The 13,861-nt window shown below is 47.9% G+C and overlaps 2 protein-coding genes across 5 annotated transcripts; one reads left to right on the top strand and one right to left on the bottom strand.

Annotated features, from left to right (window-relative positions):
* Positions 1-1,568: 1,568 nt before the first annotated feature.
* On the bottom strand, positions 1,569-3,735 carry Sat2 (spermidine/spermine N1-acetyltransferase family member 2). 4 transcript variants are annotated; one of them, XM_013111438.3, is made up of 6 exons: positions 3,438-3,735; positions 3,239-3,290; positions 3,025-3,162; positions 2,856-2,957; positions 2,613-2,653; positions 1,569-2,278 (listed from the first exon to the last, which is right to left on the bottom strand). In XM_013111438.3, the coding sequence occupies exons 1-6, from the start codon at positions 3,501-3,503 to the stop codon at positions 2,111-2,113; spliced, it is 567 nt and encodes a 188-aa protein (XP_012966892.1). In that variant the 5' UTR covers positions 3,504-3,735; the 3' UTR covers positions 1,569-2,110. The 4 variants fall into 4 exon arrangements, with proteins under 4 accessions (XP_012966892.1, XP_012966893.1, XP_040604885.1 ...); XM_013111439.3 differs by having other exon boundaries at positions 3,025-3,108; XM_040748951.1 differs by lacking the exon at positions 2,856-2,957.
* A 4,202-nt stretch (positions 3,736-7,937) lies between these two features.
* On the top strand, positions 7,938-12,127 carry Shbg (sex hormone binding globulin). The gene is made up of 9 exons (XM_040748950.1): positions 7,938-7,957; positions 8,058-8,202; positions 8,567-8,658; positions 8,956-9,145; positions 9,437-9,598; positions 9,955-10,114; positions 10,256-10,392; positions 10,709-10,916; positions 11,813-12,127. Exons 2-9 carry the CDS (start codon positions 8,092-8,094, stop codon positions 11,959-11,961), a joined length of 1,209 nt encoding a protein of 402 aa, XP_040604884.1. The 5' UTR covers positions 7,938-7,957; positions 8,058-8,091; the 3' UTR covers positions 11,962-12,127.
* Positions 12,128-13,861: the final 1,734 nt, after the last annotated feature.

Here is a 13,861-nt window from a genome sequence, read left to right as displayed (position 1 = left end):
GATTAAAAGACTGTGGCATCATATCTTTTATTTATTTATTTACATTTTTGGAGACAGAGTTTCTCTTTGTAACCTTAAAATCTTTTTTTTTTTTTTTGAGACAGGATCTTCCCAAATCTTGTAGAATTCTCAAATCTTCTGCCTCAGCCTTCAGAATATCTGTGATTACACATCTGCACTACCAGATGAGTTTTTTTTGTTTTTTGTTTTTTTTGTTTTGTTTTGTTTTGTTTTTCAAGACAGGGTTTCTCTGTATTGTTTTGGAGCCTGTCCTGGAACTCTCTCAGTACACCAGGCTTGGTCTTGAACTCACAGAGATCCACCTGCCTCTGCATTAGTGCTGGGATTAAAGGCGTGCACCACCACCACCCGGCCAGATGGGCTATTTTTTAATTTATTATTTATTATGTGTATTGGTGTTTTGCTTGTATGTCTGTGTACCATATACATTCAGTGCCCATGCACTACTACAGTGAACCATGGCATCCTTGTGCTCCCACTCACAAATAAATAAATGATACAAAAAAATAAAAATATAGAGCAAGTTCCAGGACAGCAGGGCCATACAGCTAGGTAGTGCACACCTTTAATCCCAGTGCTTGGGAGGCAGAGGCAAGCTGATCTCTGAGAGTTTGAGACCAGCCTGGTCTACAAATCAAGTTCCAGGACAGCCTCCAAAGCCACAGAGAAACACTGTCTTGAAAAGCCAGAAGTAAATAAATAAATAAGGAAATGATATGCATGAGCCCTGTGTTCCAAGCCTAACATTTCCATAAAATGGGCATGCATTTACCTGATTATCTCAGCACTCTAGTCGTACAGGAGATCAGAAGTCCAAGGTCATTCTTGGTTACACAAGGAGTTGGAGGTCAGCCTGGGCTAGAGACTATCCCGAAACAACAAAACAAAAAAATAATTGGGGTGGTGATGCACACTTGTAATCCCAGGGCTCTCTAGGCAGAGGCAGTGAATCTCTGTAAATTCTAGGCCAGTGTGATGGTCTGCACAGTGAGTACCAGTCCAGCCAGAACTACATATTGTGGACCCCATCTAGAAATGAGAAAGGCCGGCGATGGTGGTGGCACACACCTTAAATCCAGTGCCTGGGAGGCAGAGTCCTGTGGATCTCTAGTTCCAGGCCAGCCTGGTTAACAAAGTGAGTTCCAGGACAGCCAGAGCTGCACACAGATAAACCATGTCTGGAAAAAACAAAATCAAACATACAAGTAAACAACTCACTTTGTAGACCAAGCTAGCCTCGAACTCACAGAGATCCACCTGCTTCTGCCTCCCCGAGTGCTGGGATCAAAGGTGTGAGCTACCACTGCCCAGCTTAATTTTGTTTTTTTATGAGGCAGGTCTCATATTTCCAAATGGGCCCTGAACCCTGAGCTATAGGGATTTTCCTACTTCAACCTCCCCAGTACCATGCCATCATACCTACCTAGCTGAAGTTGGTTAGTTAAGGGCTGGGTAATTGCCTATTCCCAGTGTCCCTTGAAATGCTGACAACAGGCAGTGGGTCTGTGGCACATCAATCCTAAAAGACTTTCGGGTTCCAAAGATGATTGACAAGATTGCTATACCATTGTTCCTTTTAATTTTTTTTGAAATTCATTTTTATTTTAGGTGCATTGATGTTTGGTCTACATGTATGTCTGTGGGTGCTAGATTCCCTGGAACTGGAGTTAGACAGTTGTGAGCTGCCATGTGGGTGCTGGGAACTATCCTGGGTCCTCTGAAGACCAAGTAGCCAGTGCTTTTAACCACTCAGACATCTCTCCAATCCCTTGTTCTCTTTTTAAAATCATACACTAGACTAGGATCCCCTAAATCCTTGGGGGGCCTATCAGCATCACTGGCTCAGCCTCCATTAGAGCTATAGTCTCCAACGAAGGGTTCTAAGTGACTGCACCCTGTCCTTCCATCAATTCCTCTACCTAATGGCACATGAGGACAAACTTTTTCCTCCCCTGCTTCTGCTCTTTCTGCACCTTGGGAGGCCTTTGGGTTAGTCTGTCTGGGTCAGAGTCTGTGACTATCATCTTAGGAAAACTTGATATGGTGATCCCAAAAGGTGGCAGTAGAGAAAACTCTCCAGGAGATGTCATCACCATCCTGCCAACTCCCTCATTGCCGCTTCTTCAAATCGAAAGGAATGCCAGCCTTCCAATTCAGTCAGATCTTGCGCTCCCAGAGACTTGTACAAGTCCATGGCCTTCTTGTTCCAGTCCAGAACTGCCAGGCGGAACTGGGAGCACCCCTTACACAGGGCAACCTGTAGGAGAAGACACTTCTTACTGCCCTGCACTCAGAGAAGCTGGATGATGCGCACCTTTAGTCCTGGCAGTGGGGAGGCAGAGGCAGACAGATCTATGAATTTGAGGTCAGCCTGGTTTACAGAGCAAGTTCCAGGACAGCAGGGCCACACAGAGAAACCCTGTCTCGAAAAGCCAAAAGGAAAAAAGAAGACTCTTTCTCATCTCCTCATTCAGCCCCAGCACCCCCATACATTCTTGGGGAGGGCGTTGTTTGTTTGACTAATTGGTAGGTTTTTGGTCTTGGGGTTTTTTAGGGGGAACCTCGTTTTTAACCCCCACTCCTTTGCTCACCTCAGCCACCTTTTTGATTATTTTGGTTCCAATTCCTTGACCTGCAGTGGGAAAGGGGGATTATTATTTGAGTTGAGGCCAGCCTAAATTGCAGACCCAGGAAAAACTCCCACTCCCTCTGGAAGGAACCAAAGGCTGATATTAGGGGGCAGGAAAAGGGCTGGGTCTGAGGATTTCCCAGTGGGTCTGTGGGTACTCTGCGTCCACCCTTAGCCTCTGCCCCGCTATTAGTGCTATTAGTACCCCGATATTGCGGCATCACATAGATGTCTTCCAGATAAATGTTTCGTCCCTTCCATGTGCTGTAGATGAAGTAGTACAGCCCTAAGCCCACCACACGGGGCCCTGAAAATGAGAGAGAAGGGTAAGGCCTCTGGGAGGAAAAACTGAGGCTGCCTGGAGGGTCCTTTACCTTGGAGCTCCCCAGGTGCTGGAATAACCTCTGCCACCAAACAGTGAAAGGAAGGGTTCTCTCCAAAGCCATCTGCTCTCAGAGCTGTAGAGATTGGGGTGAGATTGGGGCGCGGGGGAGGGGGACGACAAAGAGACACTGGATTAAGGACAGTCCAGTAGCTACTCTAGGAATCCATCTTCAACCCGTCTCAGGACCCAGGTAAAAGCCCCACCTTCTTCACTGATCTTCACCTGATGGGACAGTTTCTCGTACTCGGCCAGTTCCTACAACGCAAGAGCAAGACATTAGGGTAGGAAGGCCCTGCCACTTTGAGAGCAGGGTCCAAAGGTACCCATGTGTAACTCTGCCCCTCCGACTACGCAGCTCCCAGCACCACGGCACTCCATTTTCCAGCCCGCAGTCTTCTTTACCCGTATCATCCTCAGAATGTCTCCACAATCTCTCTCCGTGGCCTCTCGGATCCGCGTGGAAGCCATTCGATTCTCACTGTCAAAATCAAAGATCAACGACGATCTCCACTTCGCCTCTGCAGGACCACAGACAGGGTCTACAGCTCAGGTCTCTAAAACAGCTGGAAGTGAAGGGGCAGAAGAAATACTAGGAGCTCCCAGATAGGGTTCGGACACCAGCGGGTCTCAGCGAGGAGCTTGGACCAGCCTGGTGGTCTTTTCTGCTAAGAAAGGCCTTAAAGTCTGCACCCCGCCCTCCAGCCAATCAGCTTCTGGTTAAGACCATTTCCCCACCCCCGGCCCCGCCTCGCCCCGCGGGTCCCGTGACAAGGCTAGGAGCAGGGGTTAAAGCTTGCTGTTTGAGAACCAGACTCTCATGCGCTGCTTTAATTAAAGTATGCGCCAGTTAAACGCTTTAGTTTTCACTCTTAGTCGTTTAGTCACTGCGGTATCCCAGACCCCGAGTAAGCGCAAGACTCTCAGCCGTTTTGATGTAGCTGTCTTTGATAGTGGAAGCCTTGTGCTCTGCCCCTTACAGCTTTCCCTCCCTCCTTGCCTCCCTCCCTCCCTCCCCCTCCCCCTTTCTTTGGTTCTGGGCATTAAATCCAGTGCCTTTGGACATGCTGAAGAGACCCTACCATTGCTTCCTGTGGCTGTTGGGTGGCCCAAAGTGTTTTTAAATTTTCCACATTAGGTCCCAGAATAAACCCCTGTAATTAAGAGTAATAGCAAGTTCCTTCATTGTTCTCCTTTATTTCTGATAGGGTCGTTAGGGAGTGGGAGTTTTGGCTGGGGCTGCAGACCAGGCTGGCCTCAAATTCACTGTGTAGCCAAGAGTGACCTAGAACTCCTGATTTTCCTGTCTCTACCTCACAGGGATCACATGTGTCACTCTGATTTAGCCTCAAACCGTTGATGCTTTGGGCTCAATATACCTTGCTCCCCAGTGGAACCGGAACTACAGTCGTGGGCCACCACGTCCACCCCTTTGTTTTATTTTGAGACAGAGTCTCACTCTGGCGCTCAGGCTGGCCTGAGACTCATCGTGTAGCCCAGACTCACCTCAAACTCAAAGCAGTCCTCTTGCCTCACCCTCCCAAGTGTTTGGATCCTAGGTGTGAGTCGCCACACGCAGCTTAGCCTTGAGCTTTTTATTTTATTTTTGGAGAACATGCTGTATGTGCACATGCTCACACATAGGCGCACGTCTCCTACGGAGCAAGAAGTGGATGTTTTGTCCTGTTCAGTTGCTCTCGGACTTAATTTTGAGACAGAGTCCTTTCAGTGGACCTAGAGCTCATCAACTCTGCTAGACTAACTGGCTAGTGAGCTCCATGAATCCACCTGTTTGCAACCCTGCCATCCCATCTTCGCCAGCGCTGGGCTCACAGGTGTTATGTGAGGGGTGGGCAATCTAAACGCATGCCTTCACGTTTGTTCAGCGAGCACTTTACTTCTTGGATCCTTTCCTCAGCCCAGTGTTAAACTCTACATCTCAAGCCGGGCGTTGGTGGCACACGCCTTTAATCCCAGCACTCTGGAGGCAGAGGCAGGCGGATCTCTGTGAGTTCGAGGCCAGCCTGGTCTACAGAGCGAGTTCCAGGATAGCCTCCAAAACAATATAGAGAAACCTGTCCGGAAAAACCAAAAAACAAAACAAAACCAAACAAAAAAACCCACTGCATCTCACCCACAGTTTACATTATATTTCCCTCCCTGCATCTGTTTTTGTTTTTTTGTTTGTTTGGTTTGTGTATTTACGTGTGTGTGAGTATTTTGCCTGCATGTATATATATCTACACCACATTTGTTTCTGGTGCCCTCACAAGTTAGAGGAAGATGTTGGGTCCCCTTGAACTGAAGTTACAGATGGTTATGAGCTGCCATGTGGGTGCTGGGACTCAAACCCAGGTCCTCTGTAAGAGCAGCCAGTGCTCTTAATTACTGAGTCACCTCTCTAAGTGCCTTTTAAATTTTTTATTTATTTATTGGTTTTTGAGACTCTGTGTAGCTTTGAAACCTGTCCTGGAACTTACTCTGTTGACCAGGCTGAACTCACAAAGAGCCATCTGCCTCTGCCTCCCCAGTTCTGGGATTAAAACCACATGCCTGACAGTTTAAAATTTACTTTACTTATTTTTTATTCTATATGCATTGGTGTTTTGCTTGCATGTATGTCTCTGTGAGGGTGTTAGATCCCTGGAAGTGGAGACGGCTGTGAGCTGCCTTGTGAGTGCTGAGAAGTCAACACGGGTCCTCTGGAAGAGCTGCCAGTGCTCTTGACCACTGAGCTGTCTTTCTAGACCCATTTTTTTCTGGGATGGAGGGATGGTTCAATAGTTAAGAGAGAATTACTGCTCTTCCAGAGGACCTGATTGGGTGTTGGGTTCTTTTTATAACTTTCTTTTTCTTTTTCCCAAGGCAGGCTCTCACTATGTAGCTCTGGTTATCCTAGAACTTGTAGACCAGGCTGGCCTCAAACTCATAGAGATTAGCCTGTCTCTGACTCTCAAGTGCTGGGATTAAAGGCAGGTATGTGCCACTATGCTCTGCTTAACTTTCTTTTTAATATATAGTTGTTAAAATTTAAATTTCATTTTATGTGTATGGGTATTTGCCTGCATGTGTATCTGAGAATCACTTACATGACCTACAGAGGCCAAAAGAGTGTGTTGAATCCCTTGGATCTAGAGTTACAGCTGTTGTGAGTGGCCATATGGGTGATGAGAATTGAAGCCGGGTCCTCTGGAAGAGCAGCCAATGCTACCAACCACTCAGACATCTCTCTAGTGAGGCCTCCACCCTGTTTTTATTTATTTACTTTTTTGTTTTTGTTTTTTTTTGTTTTTTGTTTTTTGTTTTTTTTTTTGTTTTTTGTTTTTTGAGACTGGATTTCTCTGTGTAGCTTTGGAGGCTGTCCTGGAACTTGATCAGTAGACCAGGCTGGCTTCAAACTCACAGAGATCTGCTTGTCTCTGTCTCCCAAGTGCTAGGATTAAAGGAGTGCATCATCACCACCAGGCTCCTTTTCTTTCTTTCTTTCCTTTTTCTTTCTTTCTTTTTTTTTTTTTTAAGATTTATTTATTACATATACAGTGTTCTGTCAACAGGCCAGAAGAGGGCACCAGATTGAATTACAGATGGTTGTGAGCCACCATGTGGTTGCTGGGAATTGAATTCAGGACCTCTGGAAGAGCAGCCAGTGCTCTTAACCTCTGAGCCATCTCTCTAGCCCCCTCTTTTTTTTTTTTTTTTAAGACAGGCCTATGTAGAGCCGGGCGTTGGTGGCACACGCCTTTAATCCCAGCACTTGGGAGGCAGAGGCAGGCGGATCTCTGTGAGTTCGAGGCCAGCCTGGTCTACCGAGCAAGTTCCAGGACAGGCTCCAAGACAATACAGGGAAACCCTGTCTCGAAAAACCAAAAAAAAATAAAATAAAAAAGACAGGCCTATATAGCCTTGGTTGGTCTAGACTTGCAATGTAGACCAGGTTGACTTCAAACTCAACAGAGGTTCAGCTATGCCCAGCTGGAAATATTTATTGCTTTTTCCTCCTTCTTCCGTAGTTTAAACAGTTGTTTAGTGTGTATATGTGTGTGCGTGTGTGTAACTTATGCCTGTGCACACATGAGTATATGTGTGTGTGGAGACCAGAAGACAACTTTCAGGAGTCAGTTTTCTCCTTCCATCCTGTGGATCCTGTGGCATAAACTCAAGCCCAGGCTTGGCAGCAGGTGCTCTTACCCACTATGCCATGTACATTCCCACCGCTGTTTAGAATAGTCTTTCTGAGTCAGGCAGTGGTGGCACACCCTTTTAATCCCAGCCCTCAGAAGGGAAGGCAGAGGCAGGTGGATCTCTGAGTTTGAGGCCAACGTGGTCTACAAAGCGAGTTCCAGGACAGCCAGGAATGTTGCACAAAGAAACCCTCTCTCAAAAACAAAACAAAAAACAAAATACAGAATAGTCTTTCTGTAGTCCAGACTAGCTTTGAACTCAAGTGCTTGGGTTATAGTCAGGTTTCTTCTTAGTATCCATTAAAACACACAGAGACAATACCTTCTTGTAAGAGCAGCATCATAGGTCTGGGAAAGCTTAGGGAGGCATTCACATCAGACACTAGGCATTCTGCCTTTGTTATTTCAGTCTCCAGTCGCAGCAGTTCCACAGAAGGATTGTGTTCCTCCTTTGACAGATAAAGTCCCTGAAGCACAAAGGTGAAGTGTGTCTCCCAAGGTCAGTCAGCAAGATATCTGGATTCCACGCCTCAGCTTTAAGCCTGGTAAAGGATGTAGTTAAGCAGGGAGGACTGTTTCCAGATCTCACGTTGGCCTAGGCAGCCTTCCCTTGTGGGAAGAATGCCTAGAGGAGCCACACTGGACAACAGAGGAGGATAAGAGATGAGATGTGTTCTCACAGATTTCTTGGCTGCAGGGAGGGACTCTGTCCCTCACCTCATTTGCCTTCAGAGGGGCCGCACGGTCAGTGTCCCTACCTCCTGCTCCCCCTCCTTCCCCCCGGAGCAACCTTTAACCCTCCACCACCCATGCAGGGCTACCTACACCCACTTGTTCTCCTCAGATTGTCTGAGCCACACGGTGGACAGCTGCTAACTATGGAGAACAGAGACTCTGTGACCTCCTTGCTACTTCTGCTATTGCTGCTGCTGCTGCCGCCACCTCACACCCACCAGGAACAGGCCCTGAGACACATTGTCCCTACCCAGGTGCAGAACGAGATAGGGCTCTCAGCCCCTGTGTGGTTAAATGAGCTGTATTTTGGCTCTGTCTTCTCCCTTCTCTTCTCCTCTGACCCCTGTAGCTGTGCCTTTCTTACTGTCTCTGAAACATCTTTAGTCAGCTTGGTTTTTTTCTTTCTTTTTTAAGATTTATTTATTTAATGTGCATTGGTGTTTTGCTTGCATGCATGTCTGTGTGAGGGTGTCAGATTGCGTGGAGCTGGAGTTACTGACAGTTGTGAGCTGCTGTGTGGGTGCTGGGAATTGAACCTGGGTCATTCAGAAGAGCAGCCAGTGCTCTTAGCCACTGAGACAACTCTCCAGCCCCCAGCTTATTTTCTTTTTCTGACAGAGTGCTCAGGACTCTCCAGCTAGGTACCTCAGCAATGGCCCAGGACAAGAGCCTGTCGCTGTTATAACCATTGACCGCACCAAAATCAGCAAGTATGGGAGCTACTTGTCTCTTTTTTCTTCTTTTTTAAATTTATTTTCATGTGCATTGATGCTTGTCCTGCATGCAGGTCTGTGTGAGGCTGTCATATTATAGACAGCATGCTGGGAATTGAACCTGGGTCCTCTGGAAGATCAGCCAGTGCTCTTGCTGAGCCATCTCTCCAGCCCTGTCACTTGTCCTCTTGACCCAGTCCTCTGACCTCCCCTTCCCCCTATTATCTCCCTGAGTTCCTCTTCCCCAACCCTGAAACCCCACACACCCCATATACAGTCTTCCTTTTCTTCCAGACCCTATTCCTCCTTTGAGTTTCGCACCTTGGATCCTGAGGGCGTGGTTTTTTATGGGGACACCAACACCAGAGATGATTGGTTCATGCTAGGACTTCGGGATGGCCAGCTTGAAATCCAGCTGCACAATCTCTGGGCCAGACTTACAGTAGGCTTTGGCCCTAGACTGAATGATGGGAGATGGCACCAGGTAAGAGCAGCCACCTCTGACTCTGTGGGGAGAGGTTCTGATGAGGAAGGAGAGCAGGAGCATCTCTTTGCCATGGTCCTCTCTTCTTAGCAATACATGGTCCCTGTGGTTTTGCCAAATGGGGATTCCAAGACTGAGTCAGTGTGTAAGTGACACAGTCTGCGTGAGCCAAAGATGTGTCTTCAAGTGCATCCTCTGTCAGCTGTACTAGGCTGCCTCTGAAGAAAGTGGAGGCCACAGGCTCAGGGCCCTCTGCCTCGGCTTCCTTCTGCTTCTGACCACCTCCTGCAGGTGGAGCTGAAGATGAATGGGGACTCGCTGCAGCTGTGGGTGGATGGGAAGGAGCTGCTGTGCCTGGGACAAGTCTCTGGAAGCCTGACTGAGGATTCCCAGCCCAGCATGAGGATCGTGCTAGGAGGACTCCTCCTCCCCACCTCCAGCCTTCGGTTCCCGGTAACTGCGTCCTAGGGCTAAGCTATGGAAACCCAAGTTCAGACGTTAGGGAGAGGGAGGTAGAGAAGAGCTGTGTGGAGCCGGGTGGTGGCGCACGCCTTTAATTGCAGCACTCTGGAGGCAGAGACAGGTGGATCTCTGTGAGTTCAAGGCCAGCCTGGTCTACAAGAGCTAGTTCCAGGACAGCCTCCAAAAGCCAGAGAAACCCTGTCTCGAAATCCCCCCCCCCAAAAAAAGAGCTGCATGGAGAAAGCTAAACACACTTCCAAGTGAATATGCTGGCAGTTAGGATTCAGATCCCTGATTCCACCAACCCAACATGCTCCCTCCCTCCCCTCCCCTCCCCCCCACTTCAGCTGGTTCCTGCCCTGGATGGCTGTATACGGCGAGATATCTGGTTGGGTCACCAGGCCCAGCTCTCTCCCTCTGCCCCTACGAGCCTTGGAAATTGCGATGTGGACTTGCAACCTGGACTGTTCTTTCCTCCAGGGACCCATGCAGAATTCAGTCTCCAAGGTAGACGTCTAAAAATCTTTCCCCTCCATGCTGCAGTTCTGCCTTCTGCTGTCTCTCTTTAACACCGCTCATATCTCCGTAAAACCCAAGGCTTGGGGTCTCAGGAGAATTATTTCTCAGGAGAATTATTTCTCCCTCTAGACATTCCCCAGCCTCACACAGACCCCTGGAGCTTTTCTCTGGAACTGGGATTCAAGCTGGTGGATGGCTCAGGATGCCTCCTTGCTCTTGGGACAAGAACAAATTCTTCTCGGCTTACCCTTCACCTCCAAGATCAAGTAAAGAAAGAGGGTGGGAGGGCTGTATTTAGTGGATTCTGGGGAAAATGAGGCAAAGGGAGGCTTCCAATAGTGGAAAGGCTCAAGTGGGCATTCAGATAAGGGTGGAGAGCCGGAGACATATCCCAGAATGCAAACCGCTTTTGCCTAGACTGCATGTTTATTTGGGACTGGGGATGGTTTCATTGAAGGTCAAACCAGGAAACTGCACGAAAGTATATCTCAGAGGCTGAGTTAAAGCAGCTAAGGGAGCGGCAAGGTGTAGCTATGGCTCATTCTTTCCTGTTTAATGCCTTCTCTGCTCCGCCCACTGCAGAAGGTGGTGCTGTCTTCTGGAGTAGAACCAAAACTAGTTTTAACCTTGGACATGGGACTCCCTCTTCAGCTGAAGCTGGATATATCCAAAGTGGTCTTGAGCCAAGGACCAAAAATGGAGGTCCTTGCTGTGTCTGTTTCGAGACTTGCTGCCCTCCGGAGCCTCTGGTCTCACCCTCAGGGTGTTCTCTCTCTCGGTGCTTTAGCAGGTAAGAGAATGCCATTTAAGTATGTTAGCTACGGGGAGAGGAAATATATCCTAGGGAGGGAAGGAAGCCTCAGGGAGAGAAGAAAGAGATGATTTATGGGGTGTTGCTTAGGCATAGAGTGCAAACCTGGCTTATATGAGACCCATGATTTATCTGTTTGTTTCCAAGACTGAGTTTCTCTGTGTAGCCCCATAGCCTTGGCTGTCCTGGAACTAGCTCTGTAGACCAGGCTGGCAGAGATCCAAGGCCCATGGTGTTTTGTTTGTTTGTTTGTTTTTGAGATAGGGTTTCTCTGTATTGTTTTGGAGGCTGTCCTGGAACTCGCTCTGTAGACCAGGCTGGTCTCGAACTCACAGAGATCCGCCTGCCTCTGCCTTCCGAGTGCTGGGATTAAAGGCGTGCGCCACCAATGCCCGGCCGGCCCATGGTTTTATAACTAGAAAGTAAAACTGGAATAAAAAGGGAGCTAGGCATGGTTTCGTGTGTGTGTGTGTGTGTGTGTGTGTGTGTGTGTGTGTGTGTGTGTATTTACAATCAACATTGGGGAGGGTTAGGCAGGAAGAGTTGAATGTTTACGGCTAGGCTGGGCTATATAGCAAGACTTGGTTAAAAAAAAAAGGAAAAAATCCTTAAACTGTGTGGTGGTAGCAAACACCTTTAATCCCAGTTCTCAGGAAGCAGAGGCAGGTGGATCTCTGTGAGTTTAAGGCCAGTCTGGTCTATGAGGTGAGTTCCAGTATACCCAGGGCTATTACGCAGAGGAACCTTGTCTTGAAAAACCAAATAAAAAATCTTTAAAAGGGAGATGAAGTGGCAGTGGAAATTCAGATTGTGGAGCTGGAGGGACTGGGTCTGAGCCACCCTGATGCCACCACGTCTGTTCCTCCTTTCTCTAGGAGATGGCGCTTTTGCTTCCTTTTGCTTGAGTGATCTTTGGGTACAAGGACAGAGACTGGACATAGACCAGGCCCTGAACAGAAGCCAGAACATCTGGACTCACAGCTGCCCTCAGAGCCCAGCCAATGTCTCCCACACTTCCTACTAAACCCCCTTTGAGAAGGAGGCGTGGTGGTACATACCTGTGAATCTAGGACAGGTGATGTTGGGAGAATCAGGACCTCAATGTCAACCTTGGCTACATGACATGTTTGAGGCCAGCCTGGGCTTATGTAAAACCCTGTGTTAAAAATAAAGAGGAACTTTGAATGCAACTCACTCATTAATTCAACAAATATTTACTGTGCTCTGCAGTGGGCCAGTCGGTGTGGCAAGCACTGAGATGCACTGAAGAGTAAAAACAGCTGTGCTTCCTTTTGATGCTCACGGACCCATAGGAGAGGTGGGTTTGCCTCAAGTGGCAACAAGTGCAGAGACATTGAGAATATCACAGTCTGGAAGGCAGAGAGAGGGCTTCCATGAGGATGTGGTGACTTAGGCGGGGCCCCGGGAACAGGGACCATGGACACACACACACACACACACCACCTTCTGGAAACCCAGACCCTACCCTCTTCCCCAGCACCCACATTCTGAGACTCCAGGTTCCCATCTCTCATGTTAGCATAGGAATTTGCTGTCTTGGTCATTCTGGTCTTTGGCATGGCCACTGTTGTCCACGGAAGGGGCAGCAGGGGGCGTAAGAGTGACACAGAGAGATGGGGCAGAGATTCTGGGAAAACCAGGGAAGGAGTAAAAAGAGCTTGGAGTGAAAAGCTTTCCTTGTCAGTGGGAGGCCCTGAGTTCTGTCCCCAACACTTCAAAAAAGGACAGCAGAGGGGCTGAAGCAGCAGCTCAATCTTTTTCCATTCAACAAAAACTAGTTTGTACTGGTTCCAACGAGAAAGAAAAGTCAGATTCAGGAAAATTTCTGACATCAAAGAATTTAGAGAGGAACAGGGATGTTGTTCCCTTGGTGGAGTGTTTGCCTAGCATGAAGGGAGCCCCAGGTGGGATGTGCAACATTGCATACGTGCAGGACTTGGGGTTCAGGCTTATTCTTCTGTATCAGAGAAGTGGAGGCAGCCTGGACTGCAAAACTGGTCGGGTCTGTCTGTCTATTTGTTTGATTTTGGTGTGTGTGTGTGTGTGTGTGTGTGTGTGTGTGTGTGTGTGTGTGTGTGTGTGTAATCAGAGTCTGTACACACTAGACTAACACTCTTCATCTCCAGTCTAAGACTCTGTTTGAAGTTAAAAACAGAACATGATTACTCTGTCTTCATTTGTCGAGCCTCTGGAGAACACTGGTGACCCTCATCCTCCACAACAACTTTCATGCCCAAGACGCCAGCTCCACGCTTCAGCTCTTTTCGGAATCCTTGCATCCGAGCTTCCAAGAAGTCCTCAGAAGGCTCCAGCCCTCAGTTCTGTCTCTCAGACTCACCTCGCAGCCCTGGCTGGCCTGGAGCTTGCCGTGTAGACCAAGCTAAGCTGGCCTCCCTCAAACTCAGAGAGATTCTCCTGCCACTCTAGTATGCATCCCATCTCCTCTGCCTTAACTCAAGAACTTTTTCTTTTTAAGATTTATTTAAGCTGGGCAGTGGTAGTGCAGTCTTTAATCCTAGCACTCAGGAGGCAGAGGACTGTGAGTTCGAGGCCAGCTTGGTCTACAGTGTGAGTTCAGGTTTCTCTGTTTATGATATATATATGCATATGTATATATATATATGTATACATACATGTATATATACATACATACATACATATACTCTATCTGCATGTATGACTTTATGCCAGAAGAGGGAACCAGATCTCATTATAGATGGTTGTGAGCAACCATGTGGTTGTTGGGAATTGAACTCAAGACCTCTGAAAGAGCAGTCAGTGCACTTAACCTCTGACCTATCTCTCCAATCTACTCAAGAACTTTTTTGTTTGTTTGTATTTTGAGACAGGGTTTCTCTGTGTAGCTTGTAGACCAGGCTGGCCTTGAACTCACAAAGATGCGC

Source organism: Mesocricetus auratus, unplaced genomic scaffold (assembly GCF_017639785.1).
Source record: "Mesocricetus auratus isolate SY011 unplaced genomic scaffold, BCM_Maur_2.0 Super-Scaffold_100007, whole genome shotgun sequence".
NCBI classification, from domain to species: Eukaryota; Metazoa; Chordata; class Mammalia; order Rodentia; family Cricetidae; genus Mesocricetus; species Mesocricetus auratus.
The sequence above is the reverse complement of the archived record's forward strand: the minus strand, read 5'-3'. Positions and strand labels throughout refer to the sequence as shown.

Bases quoted from the DNA above. Each gene is read 5' to 3' on its own strand.
- Shbg (XM_040748950.1), top strand. From the start codon at position 8,092: ATGGAGAACAGAGACTCTGTGACCTCCTTGCTACTTCTGCTATTGCTG. The intron at 8,203-8,566 runs GTGCAGAACGAG...TTTTTCTGACAG, and splicing joins GACACATTGTCCCTACCCAG to AGTGCTCAGGACTCTCCAGC. The intron at 10,393-10,708 runs GTAAAGAAAGAG...CGCCCACTGCAG, and splicing joins CCCTTCACCTCCAAGATCAA to AAGGTGGTGCTGTCTTCTGG.
- Sat2 (XM_013111438.3), bottom strand. From the start codon at position 3,503: ATGGCTTCCACGCGGATCCGAGAGGCCACGGAGAGAGATTGTGGAGAC. The intron at 3,291-3,437 runs GTAAAGAAGACT...CTTGCGTTGTAG, and splicing joins ACATTCTGAGGATGATACGG to GAACTGGCCGAGTACGAGAA. The intron at 2,958-3,024 runs GTAAAGGACCCT...TCTCATTTTCAG, and splicing joins AGCACCTGGGGAGCTCCAAG to GGCCCCGTGTGGTGGGCTTA.